The 27,249-nt window shown below is 45.4% G+C and overlaps 1 protein-coding gene across 2 annotated transcripts in view; it reads left to right on the top strand.

The window, feature by feature from the left end:
- Window positions 1-27,249, top strand: part of LOC100120292 (proteoglycan Cow) — a 50,579-nt gene that overhangs the window by 11,353 nt on the left and 11,977 nt on the right. For both annotated transcript variants that reach the window (XM_031925699.2, XM_031925698.2), the window contains exon 2: window positions 25,227-25,284. In XM_031925699.2, coding sequence (XP_031781559.1) covers window positions 25,227-25,284 — 58 coding nt within the window. The remainder of the gene's footprint in view (window positions 1-25,226; window positions 25,285-27,249) is intronic.

The raw sequence follows: 27,249 nt of genomic DNA, 5'->3' as shown, positions 1-27,249 counted from the left end.
TTTAAGTTTGTATGTCAAAATAACTCCTTTATGAGACAAAATTGAATCACTCTTCGCAAAGACTCAATATCGCCTTTGTAAAGGACCGATTATGCACTCTAGAGTCTATCCAGTGAGTGGAAATTTTTAGGAGTAAAGAATGCATTAAAATGACTGCATTCGATTCCCACTTTTAAGCTTATCCATTACAATAAAAAAAGTGGTCAAAAACACTTTGTATATTTCGGACAGTTCCTCGTAGTGGCGTATCATAATATCGCGCTTCAGTCCGAGTTTGTGTATACAGTATAACGTAACCACACAACGACGGCGGTAGAAACCGCATACTCTCTCGGTGTCTTGCGAGTCGAATAATTGAATTTTGCACATTCAGGCATCGTTTAATTGTTTGCAGTGCAATATCTACGGCTTGATTATGGAAAGCCTTGTGTTTATACGTACCTGTATGCATGATTCAAAATATTCTATTATAAGTATTGTAATTTCGATAGCTGCATTCACTTAACGATAGAAATCAATTCGTTGCGATAACTTTGACGATCGCTGAAAATATGTAGCATGTATAGTTGAATATCGAATTTCCCAAATAACTATATGAACTCTCGTCGCTGTCTGCGCGGCGCGACAAATCACCCGGTCAAAGACAAAAGAAAGCTCCGCAGACCCTCGATACGGATCTCGAATTTAAGCCGGCGAACCTCCTTCAGTCGATAATAAGAGAGCTATATAGAAAAGAAGAAGGGAAAAAAATCAGCGCTCCTCCGGAAACGTCAAATAAGTGGATTCCCCGCGTCGACGAATCGCCTCCGGCAAAGATTACGCGCGGGAACGACGACTACACGGTTCGCCAATAAAACGAGGGTAAAAAGAAAGCGGCGACAGAACAGCCTCTCGCCGCTGCCGCAGTGGCTCGCATTAATATTCGAGAGAGAGAGAGAGAGAGAGAGAGAGAGAGAGAGAGAGAGAGAGAGAGAGAGAGAGAGAGAGAGGATGGAAAATAGTCCAGCGCTACGAGGGAGTAAAGGCGGTAAATGAAATGACCAGCCCCCGTCTTGGGGATTGACCTTAGAGCAGCGCGGCGTCTGCGGCTTAAATTATCGGAATCTCCCCACCGCTAGCCCGAGGCGCACACGTTTCTTCGTCGTCCTGTGTATGGCCGATGGCCCAGTGAAAGAAGGGCTGTGCTGCCGGTCGTGTTCGCAAGAGAGAGAGAAGAAGACATGCGAAGGAGAAACTTCATTTAGTCCCGAGGCTATTTGGCCATCCCGGCCTCGGAGTAGTTTCCCATCTGCAAGCTGCTTTTACAAGACTTTATCAAAGAGTCGATGCTGCGGCTGTGCGACGCTCGGCCAATCTCGTAAGAAAATATATAAGACGCGCGCGCGCGCAAGCTCATAACGTCTTAAGATAACCGGGCGGACAATTCCATTCTTTTATGTTTTCAATTTGGTAAGTGGCGCGCTGGGTGTATGGCGCCGTGCACGTGCTTCAACCGCGGCTGCTCGAATTTTTTTTGGAGGTACACTGTCTTGTCCTTGTCGTCGTTCTCCAATTTGCCCCGTTTTAGTTTCTATATACGAGAGCTGTTGCCCGAATACGGCTCTCCAAGATGCTCTTGTCGGTCTTTGAAATCAGGGCATTATACGAATGACGGCCTTCTTCTTCCCTTCGAGCTATTGTATCCCGGGGAAATATTAATTCGTTTAATATCATGCCGAGCTCGAGGACAGATATTAAGCGCGGTGAAATTGTAGGGCTTTGTAGTGGATTTCGACGGTGCTTTTTTTTTAGAGGCAGTTTAGGAGAAATGAAGAGATAGATCGTTTCTGTTGAGATGCGGAAAAGAAAACTCAGACTCCTCTTTGTTCTCGAGATTCTTCTATATCCGTGCAATAGGATTGCCATCGAGTCTTAAATGCGCACGCCCTCGGTTAGGGTTTCTTCACTTTATTCTGCTCTGATGGAACGCGTATTAACTTGCAAAGTGCATGACGTATAGTATAGAACGACACGATGTACTCGAGAACGCAATTTCTTTGATGCAAGCACGACAGAAGGCTTATAACTTATGGCTTGAGCCATTCCAGGACGCGTATACGTTTGTGCGGGGAGTATTTCAAAATGAAAAGTCAATTTTAAGGGGAGTAGTATAACAGCTCGTAGATTGCAGTATGTTTATTAATGCCGATGCATTGTCGTATCGAAATTCTAAAATTTGATTATCATTACCACCGTTGAACAATGGCTATTATAGTTTTCGATGAATTCAGTTTTTCAGCGTTGGAACGTAGTTTTGCATTGATTTAAAATGTACCATTAGAAAATAAGTGGTCTGGGCGTGTGACCGCACTAGTATATTACGATACAAGTGGCATAAATAGTTCATTACGGCACGGCGTGTATTAGCACCCGTCGTGTATTAGCTAAACGCTGTGCCGTACCGGACTATTTATGCTACGAGTATCGTACGCTATTTTATAGCACTGACTATCATAAATCTGCTGTCATGCCTATCCGTGGCCTAAACAGTCCATTATCGCACCGTGGAGTTAGCGCCCGAGCGTAGCGAGGGCGATCAGCACGGTGCAATAATGGACTATTTATGCCACGGATAGGCGTGACAAAGATGCGGATTTATGCCACCCAGTGCTATAAAAAAATTGTATAGCACAGTGTGGCTAAAATCCGCTGTTAAGTCACACGTATCGTAATGTACTATTATAGCACTGCGTGACCTAAGTCCGCTATGTCACAACTATCCGTGACCTAAACAGTCCTTTATTGCACCGTGCTTTATCGTCCTCGCTACGCTCTGACGCTAACCGCACGGTACAGTGCAGGACTGTTTATGTCACGGATAGTTGTGACATAGCGGACTTGCAGCGGGCAGGCAGATGCTATAAAATATTATACGATACTTGTGACTCAAATCGTTTAAGTCACATGTATCGTAATATACTATTTTCGCTGTTTTTGAAGTCAAGAAAGTGTATTTTTCCCGTAGAATTCCCCATACATAGAAGTGTGCCACCTATGTCAGAACTGCCTTACTGAGCCTACTGTTTAGGCCGCTCATGCTATAATGACCTCGTTCGTTTCGTTACTACACCTTCAAGAGAAAATATATCATTCTGAATATGTTGACCTCACCTCCGTTGTACTGTTCGTAGTTAAAGTAGGGGGAAGCTTACTTTGCTCCATACCAGCTGCTGAGCTTGTTTCTTGTGCAGTGAGTCACTATGATCTACGAGCTGCTTATCTTCTTCTTGTTCCATTGGTATGAGCTAAGCTTGGTTAGTCCACCTGCAACAACCCACCACGGCAACGTGCGGTTTTAACTTCAAAATGTACGAGTGCACTTCTGCTTGGCTCTAGTTAAACTCCGTAAAAACCTATGGGCACCACTTCAAAAGTTTTGCTCGCGTGAATTTTGAAAAATATTTCGGTATTTTGTTATTTGCAGGAATATCCGTACGCGTGGAACTCTATTAGTAGGGGAGGTCAATTTTATTGAAATATTGTCGGTTTATTGTTTGCAGCTATCGCGAGGGTCGTTCCATTGATAATTGGAATATATTGTTCCGTTTATTAATATATACATGATTTTCATTTTCTGAATCGTTCGCCGTAATCAATAATTCATATAGAGTAAACAAATTTTTTAAATTTAAATCATAATTAAGCCTGTTCCATTATCTCCCTCGTGTATAATTGTAAAGCCCAGCAGCCAAAAGTCGACTCTTCAATCTCTCGAGGCAGAAATACGCGTTGCTCGTGCTTTATATTATTTCTCGTACAAGTTGCTAATATTTTATTCCATACACCGTATGAATAAAAAAATAAATAAATAAAAATATCCACCCACTACCGCGGCACATACACATGAACTGTGTAATTTTTCCTCTGTGTGTTTTTTCGCTCCACTTCGAGCACATAAGGAGAAAAATAAAATCCGGAGATTCGCCAGCGCAGTACAGTGGCTTTCCATCGATTGCGGTCCGAGAGCTGCTGCTCTAAAGTTTTTACTTTTGTTCTCCTCTCTCTCTCTCTCTCTCTCTCTCTCTCTCTCTCTCTCTCTCTCTCTCTCTCTCTCTCTCTCTCTCTTCCTCTTCCGCATGAATGCAACAGAGATAGTCGATAATGTAGCTACAAGGGGATAGTAAAATATTGGCTAGACCGACTGACGCCGCCGCGGACGACGACGACGACGACGACTTTTTCATCGCCCCAGGCACTCGCGCGCGCATGCTCTTCTTCCTGTTTCTTTCATTTTTTATGTCCACTGGCGACGCTGCCGCTATCCTCGGGAGCTTTTTCTTCGAGCGGCGTCCTCGGCTCTGCTGCCTTTTCTTGTCCTTGAGAGATTTTTATCCGCGACTCGCTGCTGGCCTGGCATCAAAATAAAATTATGGGACTCGGGGAGAGAATACATCAGAACTTTTTTCGCGCGGCATTTTTTTCCTACTTTCATTTATATATAATATACCCCGACGCCGAATAGAGTCCGCGCTGATTCAAAAAATATTTCTGCCTTCGCGTTTTAAAAGTTTTGAGTTATTTAATGCCAACAGCAGCAGCACAGCCTGGGCTTTTCCGCGTTGAAATAAGGAAGAAAAGATCAGGAGAGAGCGCATAACGCACGAACTTTCAACAATTAATTTGGCTAACGTGTATCAAATAGGCGAGCTGTAATTTTAATTTAAAATTTGTGACCCCCGGCTTTGTGCGCTATAAAAACTGACCCACTAATCTCCTGGCAACTTTCAGCTCGGCTTTCAGCGTTATTCATTCGCGCCGGAATGTAATGCGACTTTTTGTTTTATCCGTCTCCGCAGCCCCGGGACGGTATGTAGGGGGGAGAAAAAAAATTATAGGCTGCGTGTGTTTCGCTCGTGTACGCCTATTACGCGATACACGCGCGCGACAGGTCGGAAAATTCACGCGACGTCGGTAGTGGAAAAAAAAGAGAACATCGTCGGCCGCGATCCCAATCACTTAAACCGCCGAAAACAGGCACGAGAGAGCTATCGTGTCTCTTTTTTCCCCGTCGCGTTCGAAGGCCCTCGACGAGAGCGCAATGAATGCAAATACGCGACGAGCTGACGGGCGCGCGAACAAGCGCAAAAAAAGACGCGGCGATGTCCCGAATTCGTATCGAACATGTCAACGCCAGAGCGAACGGGATCAAGCGGCGGCGGCGGCGGCGCGGAAACTGCGGCCGCGCCCTTTTCTCAGATTCTTTGTTTCGGCGCGCTGGCGCTTAATTAAAACGAAATCCCCGCTGTCTGCGGCGCCGCGTCGAAAGTTCCGCGCGCTCTCGGCTAATCGTGCAAATATTCATTCGATCGATCGGCCCCTGCGCCGACGAGCGTCATCTTCTCTCTCACACACGCACACACAGTCCGCAGCGTGTTCGCGCGCAGTTCTCGGCGTCTGGCGTTCCCTATACATATACCATTGTTATAAGCGATGATTGGACCTGTCTCGATAATTGCACGCTCAACAAGCGCTTTTCGAGCGGGGCTATTTCGGAGCCCCGTCCGTCGCGCGCCGCAAATTTCGATGGGACACCTCTGCCGCGTGTATGGATGCCATTGTGCACGGCTAGGTGTGTATGGCCAGTCTTATACGTCTGAAGAGGGGGAGAACTGCTAATGACTGACCCAATTATAGCGCGCGCAGTTGTAGTCTCGAGCGCGTCTGGAGCTGATCCCTCTCACGTACATGAATATGCAGACGCGCGTATCTCTGCGGGTGTGTGTGTGTGTGTGTGTGTGTGTAAATATGGGTAATCGCGGTTTTCCATAGCTCGGGATGTTGCGGGCTCGTTTGTTTCGCGGAAGAAGCTTTCCGGGGAGAGAGAGAGAGAGAGAGGCGCCAAAGTGCAAAGTTTCGAGACTGCCCCGGACGTTATATGCGCGCGGGGAGATGGAGAGAGTTCTTTTCGCGACGAGTTTTTCTTCGGAATTAATTTCGTGGTGCAGCTACAGAAGAAAGTTCGAGGGGCGGTTCTGCTAATTTTGGGCTCCTTTTCTCCTTGGCGTACGAGTTAATTCTGGTAGCCTTCTGTAAATTGCAAAATCGATTCTCATATCTGGCATTGCGTAAAATAACTCTAAGTCGCATATTATACGTTTGCATATAACATTTCCATTTTCGAATCTCGTTACATATGTGGATTTGAAATCCGATGAGAATTGAAAAATCTGCGCGCTTTCGACGTATGCGTCGGTGCATTGTTAATAATTTTCGTCTGTCGAAATTGTTTTTTTGTTAACGGACAAAATGATTGTCAATGTGATCGACAGGCCAGTTTTTGATAGTCGTTTGTTTCCCGCCTATGTTCATATGAGTTTTTTACAGTCGAACGAAATCGTTATTGTAACGCAGCCGGTGCTTTTCACTCGCTTTGAAAATTCAGAGCTACTGCATCCATTTGAATGTTTAAATATTTTTCGAGGACAAAGTCGGATGAAGGGGGTTCGCGGAAAGTTTCGTCCCTGCGAATCGCTTAAAAGTTTAAAAGTTGTTTTTTATTATGCGCATAATTACATTGCTAATGCGTTGATATCTTCTGCCGGCGGCTAATTAGCTTAATAATCTTCGAGGATATGCATTAATCATTATTGAGGTGTATTGGAATAATTATTACTGTGGCATGCCGGAAATCGAATGGCCTCCATTCCGCGCGCTTAATTAAACTGCCAAATCGCCGCGCGTTGACGAAAAACTAATATATAATTACTTAACACTTGGAAGCTCTCTGCGCAAGCTCGGGGATATTGTTAGCCTTCGCTATATCGCATCGTGCAGGATGTGTATACACTTATTGATAAAACCAATATAACGACCTGCGCAAGTTTTGAGTTAATGATATAGTTTAGCTGCTTCAACTTTGAAGTTCATGGAAAGCTTTAGTTAGTGTGTGTTCCGTTGTTAAGTTATCGATCCGATATGCGGCGATCGATATGAAAACTTTGCAACAATCCGCTCCACTCTCGTGTTGTAGTAGTATACAGTGTGTAACTAAAAGCTTCGGGAATAGCTCTATCATCTGCCGTCGTTGTATTCGACGAAGTATTGAATTTGTTTAGCAAAGGATTTATTTTTCATTACTCTGGAATGCATTATTATCGTCATGGCAGTATTCAAATTATTTTTAATCAAATCGATCGCAAAGCTTTTAAAATTCCGTCTCTGAGGCTGGAAGATTTATTAAACGTGACTCGCAGCTTCAGCCCCCTTCGAATATAATCTGACGTGTGATTTACCTATATTACAGTAGAGAAAACATTTTTACTTATAAAATCATATCACCAAAATAATGTCCACTAACGAGCAGACTTGTCGGCTCAATCGATCACGGAGAATTTTTCCGTCAGCTATTTAAAAAAAAAGAAATGAAAATAGCCTAATAATCCATTGAAATATAAGCCGCCCCTAAAAATCTCCTTAGTCATGACGCCGAGTCATGAAAAATCCACGCCTCGCTCCCAAGCGCATTACATAATAATCATCAAACGATCTCTCTCTCTCTCTCTCTCTCTCTCTCTCTCTCTCTCTCGCGAAACATCAAGCTGCTGCTGCTGCATGTGAGCTTTCTCGCGCGCAGCAGGAGTCTCTCTCCGGCGGCGGTATACACGCGGGGGTCATAACGTCTATCTATTATTCCTCCGAGTAATACATACGCGAGTAACTCAATATTCTCGCGCGCGCGCGCGCGCCAGTTTCGGCGACATATACGCGAAGCTCTGCATAATGAAGAAAACTGCGCAAAGCTCCGCACATATATGGTGTGCGTGTCTCTTAAATATATAGAGCTTTTAAAATAATGCTCTACTCTGCTGACGCGCATGCACGCATACTGTTTCCCCATTGTTGCATGCGAGAGTGAGAGCGAGAGAGAGAGAGAGAGAGAGAGAGAGAGAGAGAGAGAGAGAGAGAGAGAGCGAGAGAGAGAGAGAGAGCGAGAGAGAGAACAGATAGAGAAGAGCCTGGACACGCCCTACTTGCATATATCGCCGACTCCTTTTTTTCACGCAACCGGAGGGTGCAGTAGGTGCTGCTGCTCCATCGTCTTGTCTCGCATTTGCATGCGCGACTGTTAGCAGGTTTACGGAAAGCAAAGAATAAGCTATTGTGCACGGGCGGGCTTCCGATCCTTCCTCGCATTTTACTCTCTCTCTCTCTCTCTCTCTCTCTCTCTCTCTCTCTCTCTCTCTCTCTCTCTCTCTCTCTCTCCCTTGACAGTCTGCGAGCTTCTCTTTTTTTTGCGCCGCATACACTCTGCATTCGTTGTGCTCTCTCCCCCTCTCTCTCTCTCTCTCTCTCTCATGTGGCTATTATCTCTTTTTTCGTTGTGCTGCTGCAGCACCTTCTTTTTTTTTTGTTCCGCGCATCATGTGTGTAGTGAAACGTGCTGCGCGCTTGAAAATGTTCGGTAAACATCCGCGTTTTTTAGTAGGACTACTGGGGGATAGATTCTGTTAAATTTACATAAACTAGGGGCTCTGCTGTGCGAGTCGTATGTAAATTCGTGTAATTTCTGCGATCTCGACACGCACATTAGGCTGGTTTTATATCCGCTGGGCTTTTTGACAAGGCTAATGAACTTTTTTACAAGGAAGTCCTCTTTCCGAGAAGGAATTTTTTTCTCGCTTCTCTTAGACGCTCGGCAAAAGGTATCGCTGCTCTCTCTCTCTCTCTCTCTCTCTCTCTCTCTTCCTCTCTGGAGACTGGCTTATTTTTGAGGAGGTATATTTTAAAAATTTAAATGAACTCGGAGAAGGGCGTAAGGAGAATTTTGAGCTTACATGCTCTCGCGCGGTCTCCTTTTGAGCTCGACTAGGCAACGGTGGTGTGTATAATAATATATCCTCATGAATGCTGAAAAGAGGACACTACGCTAAAGGACGTTGTGGTTAGAAATATACAGGTATATTTTCATCAATCTGAACTACAGTATTAATTACGAAGAAGATTCTATATCTATATATCTCTCTATTTTTATTTTTTCTAATAAAAATTGTATATGCTGCTTCTACTCAACCATGCTTTTAAAGTCACGGGTATTCCTTCTAAATAAGTTTAAATCTAAATTATGTGTAGTCTAACTATTGACATGCACCAGTTTTGTTTAATCTATATATTTTGTGAATTTCTTTGATTAATTATGTGATCTTTATCAATTCTGTCTCACGCTTACTATAATCTGTTGATGTGTGGATGGATTGTAACTTGGCTGTTAATGAGTTAGGTTTTAGTATACGTTTGCTGCAGAATGGAACAAAAAATTAAAGGTTATGTATGTAGATCGGCGTACCCGAACCTCTTAATTCACCTTTGATTTAATTTCTCCTTGCCTATCTATATCCTGCAATTTTTAAGCAATCAAGGTGCACCGATTCAGTCCCACTCTTTTTTTCAAGATTAGGGAGTCATTAGACTCGCTGCTTTTTCGTTTTCACCGCTAGCGTATACTAAAACCTTAATCATCATAGCAGCCGAATCAGAGCAGTACATTATGTAGAACGTGCTGAGCCGTTTTAATTAAAAGAGCTCCATTCTCCTTCTATTATTGCCGAAAATGTTTCATCGACCATGCGCTGAACAACCGCATTTATTAATAACCTAGGTTATATATTCGATGCAAAATACAAGCTCGCGCGTGGTCGTTGCAGTACAACGTTACTATAACTAATTTATAATGAAGTTTGAAGTTGACACATATTAACGGCACCTGTATAAAAATTGCTGAAATAATTAATAATAAAAAAATTTCATAACTTTTGCCATTAAAAACCAACAGCACATGTAATATCCGAACTTATTCATATGTGTACAATGCGATCGCAGAAATTGTTCACCCCGCTTCATGTTTCACATTAAAGTAATTCATCCGCGATTATTGGCGCACAATCATAGCTGCGCGCGAATCTATTGGCGGGTGGAAAATTAGGCCGCGCTCGCAAGTTCGACGCGTAAACCGTCTGACTAAAGTCTGAGGCTTTCCACTAGTTTTGTAAGTAGTTGAAACTTGGCTATTGCGACCGCGCTCGCGAGCGCGCGAGATTGTGCGACATCTGCTATTCAAACTTGGGATAAGGGTTTCCCGGTACTAGTTTTAGCATCGCTCTCCCCCCCCCCCCCCCCCCCCCCCGATGCCCTGCATATGGTTGTACGCTGCTCGAAAGCAGTCGTCGGCACGCTGAAGTGGATGAAAAAATGATCTCCTCGAGTGAGCCGCGAGCTTGAGGATGAAATTGGAGACCAGGCTCGCGAGTAGGGAGACAAACTTTTCACTCTTGTCGAGCCGCATTCTTTCAAACTGTTTCTTATATCGTACAAGCTGACTTCCCTGCATCAACAATGCTCTCCGCCTACTCGTATGCGTCAATTACTTCTTTAGTTATATCCTTTAATTCCGAAATAGACACGGTATAAATCATTCCACTCGTTCTCTGATTGAATTCCTAATAGCTCAAGAAGTGAAAGTTAGGAAATAACATATTGGTTACAAAATTTCATAAGAGATCTAGTAGTATAACGAAAATCGTACAATTAACAATTCTTTTGTAAAATATAATAAGCGAGTAACTACATGAATATAGTTTTAGTTTTTTACCATTCCTATGTACAGGAACAACTTGTTTGCTTCTTTAGAAAGCCTTTTAAGGGCTTTCGTATATGGTTATTATAAATAACAAATAAATAAATATTTCATTTTTATGTTAAATGGCGTCTAATCTTAAAGCAATTAAAAAAATTAAAATAAAAATTTTTCAGTCGAGTTCTGACGCACTTACCACTGATGAAATATGGGCGTCCGATAGACATCTCCCCGTTATAATACCGGTCACGTATATAAAAAAGGCCAAGTTTGCCTTGGCATGCGCACATTTTTAAAGGGTAATTAAATTTCTGATTCGCGGATGACCTGATAAAGTTGACTCGTAAAAAAAAGAAATACTAAGCTAATTCCATTACTAGTCTTGATGGAATGACGTATTCATCGGCGCGTACGTCTAGAATTTCAACGTAACCTCAGAGCGCGCGCGTGAGCTAGGTAATTTTCAAATTTAATTATAACCCACTTCGCGCGCAACATAGTTCCACGTAATTAAAACGATTATAATAAAAGGATCTTATAACTACGGGGCGTCTGCAGAGTACATATACCTATACCTATGTACTCGGTAAAGCTGTCTAAATGCCACTAATACTATACCTCGTATCTGTTTAACAAAGAAAGGTAGACAATACAGCTTATGCGCATATCCGCGGGAACTTGGATAACCGCAACCATTATATAATACGTCTGCGCCGATACACATCGCAAGTTCACCGCGAGTTTTGACGACGAAGCGCGTTTGTTGTATTGATCACTGCTGGCATTTACTTATGCGGTGTGTGTATACAGAGGCCGCTTTCTCGCTGGGCGAGTTAAGAAACTTGATCAGTCTGCTGGTTATCATATTACTTATACCAACTTATACACAATGCATTATACAGAAGTGTATGCCAGATTCATCAAAACCCACCATCAGCTACCTATACCTTTCTCTATGCGATTAACGAGCCTTTGCGGCGACTAGCAGGTGGCGCCACTTATAGTTTGTAAAGACGCAAAACTCGCACATCTCTCAATATACCTTTGCAAAACGGGTCTCGTTGCATCGAGGCGAAAAAAATGTTCTCGCGAGAGATCGAACACGAAAAGTTGACTGGAAGCCTGCAACGACGTCGTCGTCGGCGGCGGCAAACTTCTACGGCGCGATTTTCGGTCCGCGCGCATCTACAAGATTTTGCACTCAGCCAGATTGGATATTGTTTTTTCACACGGCTGCACGCGCCTGCACTTTTACTCTCCGGTATGTACATAAAACGAAGGTGAGTGTATACCGCTGCAGTAGTGGAGGTGCATTGCGTCGGAAGAGCTGTTTGCGATGCTCTGCCCTGTACAGAAATTTCGTCAGCGACGTCGGGGTTGAAAGTGCTCGCTCGTCCCATAGATACCCCCTTTTGCCTATCTTTTTCTACAGGGTAGGGTTATTGGTTGGGGAAGGGGGCTTTTTCGAGGAAAAAATTCGCAATTCAGCTGAAGTTCTCTCTCAGAAGATATAATGTTTAAATTTTTATTATTGACTAACCGCTAATACCGCACTCTCTTTGTCTGTTGCAGGTGAGTGTTCGCTGCGGTGAGGCGTTTATGAGTGATCCGTTGTTTCGAAGGGAACAGTGAGTATGCTGGCGAATGAGCGGGTTCGCCGCGAGAGGCGCACACTTTTAGAATTACGAACTCCGGGAAGCGTGATAAATTTCAAGCATCAACATTAATGGAAAAAACATTCAACAGATGCACCCGAGACAAGAGAGAGGAAAGAAAACTTTCAAGAATCTCTCTAGCTGTATAACTTCTGCGGTTATTAGCTCTTGCGAAAATTTTTAAATTTGATTACAAGCAAAGTTTTGCTTGCCGGCGAGTTTTTCCCCCGCGCGCGGGTGTAGCAAAGGTGCAGCCGCGCCACTGAAAAACAAGAAGCGCCGGCCCGGAAGTTTCCTTTATCAAAAAGCTATTTTAAGTAATCAAAGGCTTGTTGTCCCGCGAAATATATGTCCTTGTTTTTTTCCGCGGATTACACGGGCTTCGAAATACTCCAACTTTTCGACAACTTGCTCGTTGAAAGAGGGCCGTGCTTATCTCTAGTATAGTTTTGCGATAAAGTTTTCATTATTTCAAAGAAGATCGACGCTGATTTTTTTCGTCGCGCACAGTAGAAGAAGTCTAGCTCGGGTCGGCCGCCGCGCCACATCGTTCACCATCGTATAAAGCGGCGTGAATATTAAAGCCGTTCGAAAAGAAAAAAGCCCGTTTAATCAGCGCATATTTTCGCGCTCAAGCGCATGGAAAGCCCAAAAGTCGACTACGTCGCGTTATTACGTGCTGTATCCCACGTGAGCGTGTATGTACACACGATGCTCGGAGCAATTTTTGAAATAACCCTCAAATATCCTCGCGCACACAATGCCGAGCTCACAATGGGCCTTTGTCCGTCAACAGAAACCGCAGCGCGCTCGCGCACCGGACTAAAACCATACAATGCAGTTTTCTCTCTCGAAAAAAAAGAAGCAGAGAAGAGAGGAACCTTTTCGCGCCTTTTTATCTCGCGCCTCGGCTACACGACGTATGTACTGGCGAGGAATATCTGCGGTGCACGTATTATATGCATCCCACAGCGAATGAATGGCGGATATACCTACAGGGCGGGAGCGAAAACGGGAATGTATGTACATTCGGGCATACGCGCGCCAGCGCGCGATAAAAAGAGCGACGAGGGAAGAAGAAGCGCCGGCAGAAGGAAATTGGGAAAAGGAATACGGCGGCGGCGCTGCTGCTAGTTGGTGCCCCGGTGTGCGTTGTATGTATATGTGTGTTATATCTGTAGAGAGACGAGAAAAGCTATTAAGGGATGAGCTGGCGATTTTGTGTTTCGATTTCGACTGCGCGGGTAATTGAATTTAGAGGGCGAGTCGTTAATAAATCGCTGCTCGCAGCTGTGTGCGTGCAGTGTATGTATGTGATCATTCGGATTTTCGCCGGATGCTTTTTGTTCGATTATAGTTCATCCCCTCGCGTCGTCTTTTTCGACGCCGACGAGAGAAATTGACTCGGAATGAGCGAGAGCTTTGAATTCCTTTTTCGCTTTTACTCGATCATCGCTGGGCTTTGATGAAAAAGTCGAACCGGCGCGTATATAGGCTAATGAGGAATTTGAATTGCCAAACTTTACAACTTTCTCATTGGCCAGGGCGAACGCGATGCGCGGCGTTTCATTATGTAACTCTCGCAGCGGTTGTTTTACACGCGATCTTTTTTATCCTCGGTCGCGTACATTATGCGCTTCTTTATTAAAAAAAAGAAGAAATTTCAAAGGCGCTCTCTCTCTCTCTCTCTCTCTCTCTCTCTCTCTCTCTCTGTTTCGTAAAGTTATACAAACATTTTTCTTCTTCTCGACTAGGTGGAGTTGCATGATTCAAAGGCGAACAATGTTCCTTTTTCATCTCCTTTCCATACCGTCGAAGCTACTCGTGCTCTTCTAATTTCTTAAGTACATCATACTTTCGGAGAGGACATTTTTTTAAAACACACCCTCCTACTCCTGCACCATTGTTAACATTTTTTTATGTATTTACGCTAAACCGGACATGCTCGCACCGACAAATTAAGCAATCGTGCGATGAATAAAGCGAGTATGAAAAATTCAAGCGGCGGCGGTACAAAGCTTCGCGATTCTCGCACGCGCACAGCTGGGCTGAAAATCATAATGCAAATGACTTTTTGAAAAGGAAGCCTGTTCTCTCTGTGTATAAGATCCTGAATATAACCTCTCCGCCTAATAACTTCCGAGTAAATGGACTTCTTGCTGGGGATTACGACAGCCAGTAGTGTGCGCGCAGCGGAGGTACGCGATAAATTATATCCCAACGCGCGCGCGAGGAGGAGGAGAAAATACTATTTTCCTCATAAAAAATCGCATGGCTAATAACAACAACAACAATGCCGCAAACGTGCATCTCCTCTCACTCTGTCTCTCTGGCTCTTTTGTGCGCCGTGGCATGAGCTTCTGCATTAAAAAGGCACATTTCAAAAAGAAACCTGGAAAGTCTCTTAAAATCTGAAATATTACGAGACACAAGCTGAGAATGCAGAAACGCTATGCAAAGACCAAAGCGCCGCGCGATATATCTTCCCTATTTGTTCTCCTCCTGCGCACGAGAGCTGAGGGTGAGCTGCTTTTCATACGTCTTGACGTCGTTGCGCGATTCAATTGTGAAACAAAATTTCCGCGAAGTATTATAAAATAAGACAAAACGCATTATTTTCCCCCTCGCTGGTTAGCTCCTCAAGGGGAGGCACAGCGCGGGATGAAAGAAAATCGAGCGATATTCGCATCTTAATTATATTTACACTCCTCCGCCGCGGCAGTCCGGCCCCCATCAAAGAGGTGCTTGAGTACACGATTGGGGAGGAGACTGTGCGCGGACTGTGTACCGGGCGAATTGCCACGAGTAAAAATATAAATACCCGCAAATAGAGGGTAGCGGCTGTTGCTGCCGCTGCTTTGATCCGGTTGTCCCGCGTTTAATGGAGCAACTCCGCAATTTTCCCCCGCGGCACCACTGCGAGGCGCGATTACGCAGCGCAGCGCGCACGGTCATTAAGGAAACGTACCGCGAAAGTACCGCGCGTTTTAACGTCGTATTATAGGAGAGCTCTCGAACATCGCTCTTAATATACTGCGCAGCTCTTTTTCCTGGAAGAGCTTACGCGATTTCGCGGCTTGCGCTCGCGGTTTATGGGAAAATCGGGCTTTAAACGCCCGCTATATGTATATAGTGTAGCTATTTGATTACGTATACTTATGGGCTAAAATTTTAGCCGAGGCTTTGATTGATGTGTTTCTTGCGAAATTTCCTGCCAGCCGTACGTAACGCGCGGTTGAACACGCTCAGAGCTAATGCTCCGAAAAAGAGAGCAAGAACGGCACCTCCAACTTGCAGGGTCACGGTAATACCCGTTGTTGCATGCAGGAATAACTATTGCTCACAAGTTAATCCGCAGACTCTCGATGTAACGAATTGATTTCGATGGTTGGATTAGAATTTTTTTCAAATCTATTTTTGTTGCTTCGAACCGTTCCATTCCAGGTAGTCGATCCGATAATAGTCTCCAAGGTAGTTGGGTTGCTTTGCATATGTACGCCTACTTTATTCCGTTTGGAAAAAAATCACTTCTCTCGATACAGCGTCAAACGTTATTAATAAACGTTTTCACACGTAACTTTTTTCGATGATAATTTCGTGCTCGGTTCTTTGTGAAAATTTTAAAATTTACACTGCGTCTCGTGATTTTATTATAAAAACCACTTATTTCGCAAGATTGCAACTAGAGCGCGGCGAAATCACATTTGATGGTTCCAAGGCGAAAGTAGAATAACTTTGAGAAACGTATTAAAACTTCATGCCTCAAAGCAATTTTTCTTTCGTCTTTTAGGAGTTGACCTAATTTTTAATATGTAACGCATGAGCATAAAGCTTTTCGGATAAACTTTGATCCCACCTATATTCCGAGGGCTTTGGAGAGCTTTTCCCGATGCGCGTGCGACATTTTCATAACTGCTTTGTCGTCAAACAATATTACTATGTCTCGCTTGTGTGCGTCGTTTGAATAATATTTTTCACAAAAGGAGAGTATAAATACACGTGCAGCGTTCACGATGAAAGACTTATATCAGCAATCACTTCCATAAATAGGCCATTGAAGCAGGATAATTATTCAAAAGTTTTATGCTCGTCCGATACACGTACATGCATACGCGAGATGCAATCATAGAGAAATGTCTGTTTAATATACGTGAATATTTATGTTTCTTCTATTCCTCTCATTTTTTTTTTTCATTTTTCTCCTACATCAAATCCCGGCCTTGGCACTGTCAAGAATGAAAACTCCGCAACGTGAGAATAAATCAGCGCGCGAAGCTTTAGAGCTGCTGCGCAAACGTAAATCGACGTCGTTCGAATGCACATTAACATTCGGTTTTCAAAATAACCTGTCACTTCGAATTCGCTCGTTATTTGCTAGGAGTGCAAAGCTATTCTCTTTTCTATCAAATGCACAGAAGAGTTCACGCGCAAAACAGTTCGATGATTCGAATTCAAATCTCTGCAGAGATCGTACATAATAATTACAATTCCAAGTTAGTTACGCAGCGCACGCGGTAAACCCGGAGAATTTACATGAGATCCATCCGCGCGAAATTTACAAAGCTGCATATTACACGCGGATGTATTCCTATACAACAACAAAGTTTTCGTGCATCTGGAATCACAAAACTATACGCCCAGTGTACACGAATAATTCGCCAACTGTCATACAATATAATACTGCAGCGAATGAACCCTCGCAAATCGCGTAACGAACGCAGCGGAAATTGTTTATTAACGAAACGGCGCGGCGGCGTCTTTATACGCGCGCGCAGGCCAAAAGCTGCAAACTATCCCGCAAACGCACGATAATGCCAGGCCGGTTATATTATAGTTGTATATTAATTTCCAAGACAGCCTCTCGCTCTCGGCGCTGAACAATCGCGCTCGAGAGCGAAATGCGCAAGACTAATTATCCCAGCCACGCAGCCGCTGTTAGGCGCGCGCGTACATTCTCGCGCGGGCATAATAGTGTCGTCTCCTTCGACGAAGTGTATAAACGCGACAGCGGATTATAAGCTGCGAGCTGCGCCGGGAATATGAAATATACAAGTTTTCGCGTGCACAGCGTGAGCGCGTTGAATTTTCCTTGTCAGCTGTTCGCGCGTCAAAACGCCTCTTTGTACAGTGCTCGCATAAACTACGTGCGTGCGTGTGCATACACGAGGTCGAACTGCTCTCGGGATTATCATTTTACCTCGGAAGTTCGGGTCGCCCTACTGTCCCTTGACGCACCAGGACAGAGAGAGAAATTCGGAAAATTTACCTGTACCTCTCCGCGCACACATCGCCGCGACAACAGCAGCAGCAACAGCGTGTGTGTACCTACGACGCGGAGGTAGAGCGAAGCCTTAATGGTCATTAGTTTTTATTAGGTTAAGGCCCTAATGCACGGCGGCCTGATTAAGTGCACGCAGGGTACACGTATGTACACGCGGAGCTCCTCTCTCGTCCGAAATCAAGGAAACGCGAGCACTCGGGGGGACCTTTGCTTTTTGGAGGCCTCGTCTCTCTTGGGCGAGCTACGCGGCGCGCAATGCAGGTTATTAAGCGTAATCCGCCCAGGGCTTGCGCTTCCGTTTTCGAATTGCGCGAGAGCGCGCAGGTAACTTTGGAAATATTTCAATTAAAATGTTTTTCCCCTCTCTGGTAGTTGGATTCGCGTGTGCCCACGTGCTCCGCGTGTTTGGGGCCAAAGTTGTGCTTTGAACGAATGTATACCGGCGGCGGAGGAAGTTGGATATGTTGGCACAAAACTGCGTCGTGAGTCGTATCCTCGAGGAGAAAGCGTTGATTCAATTTTCGCAAATGTATAATTCGCAAAGTCGATGTCGGCAGCGTTAATCAAGCCGTTTATAAAGAGTCGTTAGATTGAAGCGAGACTGTACTCCGGCTCAATTAAGGTAAATTAATGAATTACGCCATATTTCCCGGCGACAAAGAAGCCAGGAGCGCGTATAGTCGCTTATTCGTTCTGATTACCGATAATTGGCAAGCCGATCGCTAATAACGAAAGTCAATTAAATCTCACGTCCATCACGCTGCGCTGTGCTTTCCGAGAACTATGCGTAATGATAAAACGTCGCTCGTTATCCCTTCCCTACTACTCGAGAAAGACGAGCCACGGGGTAGCCAGCGATGTGTATATAAGTGTACAAACTTTTCGATAATACAGCCTTTTCTCGACGAGATAGGAAAAACGAAAGGGAGAGTCAGACAGACAGACAGACAGACAGATGAACGGATGAAAGAGAGGCGAAAATATCGCCCCTCGCTTGAAAGCTAATTAGAACGAAAGGGAGAGGCATTCTCGAAATTGAAAGGAATATCCGAGTGAAAAGCAGTGTGGTTTGTTTGCAAGGTTGCCTTTTCAGGAGAGGCTCGTCGCTTCTTTTTTCTTCTCTCCTATCCCTCGCTCCCTCTCGCCGGCGCCAATTCTTCCGGGCCCTCATCCTTAACAATGATATCTCAAGTTGTTCTCTCTCTCTCTCTCTCTCTCTCTCCCTCTCTCTCCCTCTCTCTCTCTCTCTCTCTCTCTCTCTCTCTCTCTCTCTCTCTCTCTCTCTCTCTCTCTCTCTCTCTCTTTGCACGCTCAGTAATTTAACTCTGACCTACCTCGGGCCGAAAGCGTGCGCAAGAGAGTGAGAGAAATGGAGAGCGACCTAGAACGCGTAGGTATACCTGGGCTTGCCAACTTTTACGCCTATACGACACAGAGCGAGGCTTGTCCGTCCCTATCCCTCATATGTAGTGTTTGCTCTCTGCGCTGCAAGCTCCGGTGCGCCTGCACTCGGGCGCGAGTCAATTTTGTTTCCTTCTTTTACATTATACGCGCGCAAGCTCGGATTCACTTATTCACGCGGAAAGACAGTGTATAACGGTCGCACGTATACGGGAAGCCCTGCATGCAAGCACACGCGCGTCATTGAGACGTATATTACGCGATAATCCGCGCGAAGCGGGAGGAAAACTCGGACGCGCGATTTCTTGCAGGCGTGCATTATGTAACTACCTATGCGATGCGAGGAGTCAAGCACCTCGACACGCCGCGGCGCACAACGTACCTATATGTATTAACGCAGAAGCGCGCCGCCGCCGGCTCATGAATGAAAATCCAAAGTTTTACGTCTTGCAGCACCGGCGGGGCTTAGCCGTGCGCGCAAGCGCCGAGATATATAGCCGCCTTAATGAAGATATAATTTTGGATCAAAACTATAGATTTTCGGATTCCAGCCAGATTACTTGACTTCATCTCGGATTCACATGCGTCATACGGGAAGCAGCGCCGCTGAGACAACTCTCTCTCTCTCTCTCTCTCTCTCTCTCTCTCTCTCTCTCTCTCTCTCTCTCTCTCTCCGGGAAATTATATCGGACGCGCGGAGGAACGCTTTATCGAGGCTTTAATTATTTCGACGCTTGTCGCGCGAGAGGGTATTTTCTAGACTGGCGAACAATCGAATTCTCTTCCGCGCACACGTGTGTACATAGTCTTAATCGTAAAAGCGCGCGGGCTAAATTCAGCGGAAACGCATAATGCGCGCGCTTTTCATATCGTCACGTGCCTTTATGCGGGCGCGCGTGTCTGCTCGGTTGGGCAATGATATATCGCGTCGGCCGTTCGAATTAAATTAAATTGTTTGCGCGACGCCAGCTCTGTGTTTTGAAGCTTCAAAGGGGGTTAAAAATCGCGCAAACGTTTATGCACGACAATAATAACAACTGCGAAAGTATATCCGGCTTGATTCCGGTTATTTCAGAAATGACGCAGAGAGAGAGAGAGAGAGAGAGAGAGAGAGAGAGAACCTCTTCCATTCTAATTCAATTCCGCGCGAATAGCTCGAATAGCAACCTCTTGTCATTTTTTTCTGGAAATCCTTATCGCCGGTCGTCTCTCGTTCCCCTGTTTGTTCAGGGAGCTGCTCGTATCCGTCTGGTCGGCGTCTCTCTGTCTTCTTCTTGTTCGTCGCTGTAGCTATACGTACACAGCGCGGAGACTACTCTCCTCGCATTACTCCAGTTTCCCTCGTGTGCGCAGCAGCAGTAACTATCGATCGGCGGCGGCGACCTTTGTCTCTCTCTCTCCCTCCCTCTCTCTCTCTCTCTCTCTCTCTCTCTCTCTCACTCGCTCTCTGGCAATTTCGCGCGATTAACTAGCAAGTTCCCACAACGCGGCAGACGGCACGTTCGAAAAACTGAAACTACCGAGAGGAGAGAGCCGCTGCCTCTTCTTGCCCATCTCGTTAGGGCTGATTACACATTCCATGCGCTGCTGCAAAAATGTGCCTCACACTTTCATTCGATCTTTTCATCACTTTCTCTTTCTCTGTGCGATTCTTCCACGCTCTTTGTTCGTCCCTCTCCCACTGTGTGCCGCGGCGCTTGTTCTCTTATTTCGCGGCGCGCGGGCGGCTCTATCGGTTTTCCCGCACTTAAAAAATTTATGCATTTACATACGGCGCCAGAAAAAAGTCTACCTATACATATATTCCGCCTTTATCAAACTTTCAAATTCGCATCACGTATAAGAGCACGAGCGCGCGACACCGCACGATGTTCCTCGGCCTTTCGACAAAACAAACCGATATTAGATTTATACGTTCCTCACCCGGATTGTTCTACTTCGGCTTTTTTGAGCAGCGCGAAATTATTAAACGAAACTTTCGCCCGCGCACGCCTGCACTCCGGCTGATTATTAATTGATCACATTCGCGCAGTTGACGTTTCAAACTCGGCTAGGCGAAATTCCGGCGGGAAATTTCCTTCGAAAAGCTGAATAATACATTTGTCAGAGCGGAGGATCGCATGCGCGCGTGTGTGTCGAGGGCCTCTTGAATTTTGCATGAGCCGTGTGTCATAAAGATCACGCGCGCTTGCACTCTTTGCCGCCCTTTGATGAAGCGGCGCGGAAGTAGGAGGAAGCGCGCGAGAAGAGTCCATCGAACCTGGAAATTTTTTTCAATATAAAACGCAGCCAAATAAAAAAGCTAGTAATCACCGACTCTTTTTCTCTGACGCGACGGATAAAAAGTGCAAAGCCCTTTCTCTCGCACGTTACTTCCGAACGCCTGCTTGTATTTATGCTCTTTCTCAATTTTCCAGCTTTTTGTTTTATACGCGCGCGCTCGCTCACCGGGGAGGAGGGAGACTCGAGTCTTCTCGTCGTTAAATGCGCGCATTCTTCTGCGAAAAACGCGATTGCACACGTGGGCGCGTCGTCGTCGTCGTCGGCGACGGCAGCGGCGAGCACTCGAGGCTATGAAACTTTTTTTCGGGGCTTACGCGCGACGGCGGCGGGAAGAGCGCACGTTATGTACTTTGCAGAGGAGGAGGGGCAACTTTCGCCGGAGTTTCGAAAGCCGCTTATGGCTTGTTCGCTTTTTCGCGCTTTGATTGCCGAAATTTTTCATCTCCCGCTGCAGCCTTTATGGGATGAGCTGAACGGAGACTTATTGGCAATGTTTCCCGGCTCCTGCGCCAATCGAGCGCGAGAGAGCTAGCGAGAGGAGTTTTTGCATGAGCTACGAGCTGGATTTGTCCTACTTTCCCGCGACGGCTCTTTGTTTATTCAAGTTGGATTCGATACGCTACTGTGCTCTCGCCGAAAGATCGCGCTTTCGGCGGTGTAACTGAAAGTTTGGTAAATAATGGAGCTTTGTATTTATGGATAAACTCATCGATCAGTTGCATAATTAATGATACAACATGTGCGCGCGCGCTGCGGGCTAATAATTCACGCTTTCGACATAACCGCCTCGTACATGAATAATTTTCAATCGATTTCCCAAGCATCCCCTGCATTGATGACGTTTAACTATTGATACACGCGCATATAACTGCAGGGAATCTCGTGCCTGCAGGCGTGACATTTTTCGAAATGTCACTTCACCGAAAACCGGCGGCGCCCAAAAGGGACTCGCGCTCTCGACGGCAGATCGAATATCCTTTAGAGCAGTGAGCTCAAAAGAGAGAGAGAGAGAGAGAGAGAGAGAGAGAGAGAGAGAGAGAGAGAGAGAGAGAGAGCGGCTCCTATTCTTTTATCGAATCTCTCGAGATGCAGCTAAAACGCGCAGCAGTTTAAAATTCTTAAAGCCTTCTTGAGACCGCACTTAAAAGCGAGGCATTTCCAAGAAGCCCGTCGTCGTCGTTGTCGTCTTAGCATCAAAGACACTTACCGAACCGCTTTTCGACGAGGAAAAAGATTTTTCATTAAAACTCCTCGAGCTTTGTCAAGGTAACGGGACGATAGTCATGCGCGACGATAAATATCCGGCTATTTTTAATATTAATCCGAATATCCTTGTTTCATTAGAGGAAGAGTTTCGCCCCACTTTTCTATTCAGCCGAGCTAATAACGCATTAGCTTGATCAATGCACACCGCGTTCGCAACTATGAGGGATATTTCGAGAAATTCACTTTTACTAAATTATTTGTAATTACGGATAATCATCGCTCGCGCTGTATATAGTATAGATGTATCCGTAGCCTTAAACGTGCTCCCTACTAGAAGATAAACGGAAGAGAGTTTAATTTGGCGGGCAGTTAGGAGGTTTCATAATTGATTTAGTTTTTCTTTGAAGAGCGAAATTTTGCGGATGAATCCTTATTGCGTTGATCTCGCGGTCCTTAACAAATCCCAGCTTTGATACAGGCGTTCGCTATATATTTTAGGGAACTTTATGAATTTAAACTTGGACACAGCGCACGAGCAAGCAGTGGGGAAAAGTTACGAAATCAGGCTGAAATTAGATAAAAAGCGCTGGCATATATTAACTGTTCGCTAATGTAAGCCCACCCGCGGGGAGCATTTTTAATTACCCTCTAGAGAAAATGGAAAGATAACTGACGTATTAATGACTCTCTAGCAAACTTACTTTTCTCTAAGATAAGAAACTTCACGATTCCAACTATTTTACTGCGCGTGATACGTATTTTGACCTGGTCATTACACGCTCGTATTATATCTGCGGAATAGAGTCGCACACGGCGGGGACTGTCTCGCTAGATTTCCTTATTTCTCTCCACCCCCCCCCCCCCCTCGAATTCCATACAATCTTGCGAAGCGTACTGCGCATTTATTCAAACTCTAATTAAGAGCTCGTAAAAAGCTGCTTTATTTCAGACGCGCCGAATACAAACATTTCTCCGGCGAGTTTCATACAGACGTGAATCGTCCTTAATTACGCGAAGTGATTATAATACAAATTACTCGTCGCTGAGCGATATTCTCAAGGAAAGTGTATACAGTGCGTATCTGGTTAACACCATTACCTGCACATCGCGATCGTCATTGCCGTGCATCATTTCAATCATTCAAGTCGCGTGCGGAGCTCTCGGAATTCAATGTCCAGTTCGCTCGTAACGTTCGCGCGATCACGTAGCGCCACGGCAAAAGGGTGAAAAGTATCGTCATTTGCATCTCTTTCAGATCGAGCTCTTAGGACGCAGCGCCGCGCGCGCGCGCGGCCGTTGCATAAAAATTGCCCGATTAAAGCTCTACGCGGGCGCACGCGAGTGTGTAACTGCAGTATAATATACGCGGGCCATGATGCCGACTCGCGCTTTTAAATGCAGCGGAAAGTCGTTCGTTCGTTTAACGTTTTATTTTACTTTCTTTTACGGCCCGCTACGTACTCCAGCTCGTTTGCCGTCGACCTGCACCTATGCGCGTATCGGGCTTTATTTTACGCCGGGAAATAAAGTAAAACGAGAGGAAAACTTTCGATAAATATTTTTGTATTTATAGGGGAGGAGAGAAGCGTTTAGCTCAGTATAGTGTGTGTATGAAGAAAAAAGCGTCAGTTTTTCGACACCGAAGCGTACAAGCTCGTTCAGCAGAAAAATCTAAAAAAGACGTCTGCGCAATTTCTCGCTCGTCTTTACCCTTCCTGCACCCACACACTGCTCGTTGCTGCCGCTGCTGCCGCTGCACTAGACGCCAGACGTACTCGTCGGGGCGGCGCAATCCCCCTGACTGCTCATGGAAATTTCATGCGAAAATGCCAGACTATAATGCCGCCGCCGCCGCCGCGGGATGAGTATGCACGTATGTACGCGCGAAAATGCAGCCGCGGATTTTCAGCAGCAGACGCTATTTTCGTAGCTCCAGCCGAGCCGGAACTGTATTATCTCTCTTCTTCCCACGCCGCCGCCGGAGTGAGAGAGATGTATTCCGATATCGACAATTCTTGCTTCTAGATCTACTCGTTTTTGCCGCCCCCAGCTTGTGTCAGTGATGCATTCAAAGCGGGAGTTGCTTGCGTTTTTGCCGCATTTCGCGGTTGGAGAACGCGCGTGTCAGTCAGAATTATACACGTGTCCGACTATCGCGGAGTTGCTCTACTGAATACTCGCTGAAGCTGAAGGCTGTGGCGCTGGAAAACTCGTTTGAAGTATAAGTTATAAGGGACAATGGGAGTGTTTTCTTCCATTAGGCAGAATTAAAGTCGCCGATGACATCGGAGACATGCTTCGGACGGCGTGTCCGGATTAAATTCTTCTGATTTTCAGGGCGATCCAGAATGAGCAATACCCTCCATCGCGTTCTCCCTGCGGCAATCCTATAGCGAGTCGCTAAAAGGAATTTAATTAATTCGTTCGAATCCGCGCTCGCTTTTTTTGCTAGATTGCAAATACCGACCCGCCCGACTCCCTACAAATGAACAGTCGCTGCAAAGCGCATAATTGCCGAAGCGTTAAGCAAGAATCTGCACTTGACACTCGGTATTGAATGTCTCTCCTGCCGCGAAGAGAGACGGACTTACTGTACACAGGCTATGTGCAGCGGCGTTTGTATCTGTTTGCGCGACGCGTAAAGTAAGTTTTCTAAGAGAGAGTTGTGCGCGCGTGTATGAGAGAGAGAGAGAGAGAGAGAGAGAGACAGAGAGAGCCTCGTCTGACGTATATGTGTGTATACATTCGCTCCTCGCACTAATTCAATTTCGTTATTTTTCTTTGCTTCCAGGACGACTCGAGAGCTGCGAAAACCGGCGATAAGAAGAGATGGATACACGATCCAAACAGTAAGTTACGCTTCGCCCAGCTTCGTCTCTCTGTGTGTATAATTTAATGCGCGCGCGATCGAAGAGGGAAACTCGCTACTCTCCAAGATGGAGAGCTAGCGGGATGAAAATGTTGAAGTCAATAGAGAGCCGAAGTGCAGTTTCCGCTCTTCCGCCTGTGTGTATACGTGCGCGCAACTTTTTACTTCGCTGTCTGTTAGTAATGAATGGCCAGCCATCGCATGATAAGTTCGGACATTTATTCCAATATTTCTCTGCGTAGCCGCTTGAATTTCAGTTAGACCGCACGAATGTGTATATAGAGCTTTTGGGAGAAAAATTTTCTTGCCAACGGCGCTGATGTTGTTAAATAATGAGCTCTCCCGATACAACTATACTACTTGCTCACGCGGCTGGGATGATAATCGAATTCAAAACAATGGAGTATCGGTTGGAAGTGAAATGGAAAACTTTTCGGTCTTTGCGCTATTGTAAATGCTGGGAATGCAGATTGTGTTCATTAATTTTTTCACTCGATACTGCAGCTTTTCAATATTCCGTTCCCTCGATCGGTGCTTTATCAATTTTTTTATTACGAAACGCGAAAAATAGGTGCACACTGCAGAAAAATAAACAAATGCCAGCCACGAGACTCGCGGAAACGCTATCCAGTCACTTGAAAATAGAGGAAAGGAACGAGAACAAACCGGTTTTCGAGAGCTAAACACTTGAAAAATGTATACATCACATCCCTCGCAAAGAGTGAGTAAACAGCCATTAGCGGGCGTGCGGAAAAGCTCTCGAACCGGAAAAAGACCGAGCTTTTTGTTGCCGAAAATTGAATAATAATAAGCCGTGCCGAGCAGCGAATATGGAATAAGCGCGAAAAACGAACGTTATAACAAGAAAACAAATTAGAGAGAGAGAGAGAGAGAGAGAGAGAGAGAGAGAGAGAGAGAGAGAGAGAGAGAGAGAGATCGGGATAGAGGGGCGAGTGCAATGGAAAAAAAATCTCGGAAATTTTTTCGCGTATCCCAGGATGCGCATTAAACTTTCTCTTCTCTTTTCATCCCCGGTAAAAGGGCAGCGCCGGGTAATCCTTACCTAGTTTTTTGTAAGCGCCGCCGCCGTCGCCGCAGGCGCTTGGTCTACCACGCACATTTTAATTACTCCCCGCGGGGGAGAGGAGAGCGCGAGAGAGACTATCGCGCGACGGCTTAAAAAATAAATTTCGCTGCTTTAGCATGCGCGTGATAGCTTCCGCGCTTATTCGGGAAGAGCTTTCTTTTTTTCGGCATTACAACACGCCTCGCTTCAGTCTAGTCGGGGCAGCCTTGTAATGCAGTTGCGCGGAGTCGAGAGTTTTTAATTATGTGGCCGTTTTCAATTTGCCGAACTTTTAACGCCGGATGCTCATTGCCGGCGTCGCTGATGGTCACCGCTGCCTGTGGCTTTCATTTGGGAAAAATACAGCTTAGAGTTTATTTTTAAGTAACTCGGTCGATCGGCTGGTTTAGCTTAATCCAATGTATTAGTTCTAACTTTTCGCGTCACTTGGCTTATACATCTCAGCTCGCCGCCGCGCCTGAGCCATAAGCCTTGTCGGGATTCTCGTCACGTTTCCCTCGCCGTGGAGATTTCGCGCAAGATCAGTGATACTTTTTGCGTAATTTATTATTAAATTACGCTCGGAACTTTTCCCAACCCTTCGTCCATCACGTAATTGATCTATAAGTATATTTAGATGCATCAGTGTTGATTTATATTAGAGACGACCGTCGAAGTACGCCAATAGCATTGATGATAAATCGACGTGAATGGATTATAACGCGCGATAAAGAAAGAAGAAAATGTTTAATTAAAATTCCCAAAGGGCCACACGCATCTGTGTCCAAGCGGCTGATCGATAGAGGAGCAAATTAATTCCCGATCTCCCGAAACTCCTGGCAGCTTAAAGGGAGGGAGAAAAAGCTATGATCGCGAGGA

This window comes from Nasonia vitripennis, assembly GCF_009193385.2.
Source record: "Nasonia vitripennis strain AsymCx chromosome 3 unlocalized genomic scaffold, Nvit_psr_1.1 chr3_random0004, whole genome shotgun sequence".
Lineage (NCBI taxonomy): Eukaryota > Metazoa > Arthropoda > Insecta > Hymenoptera > Pteromalidae > Nasonia > Nasonia vitripennis.
The sequence above is the reverse complement of the archived record's forward strand: the minus strand, read 5'-3'. Positions and strand labels throughout refer to the sequence as shown.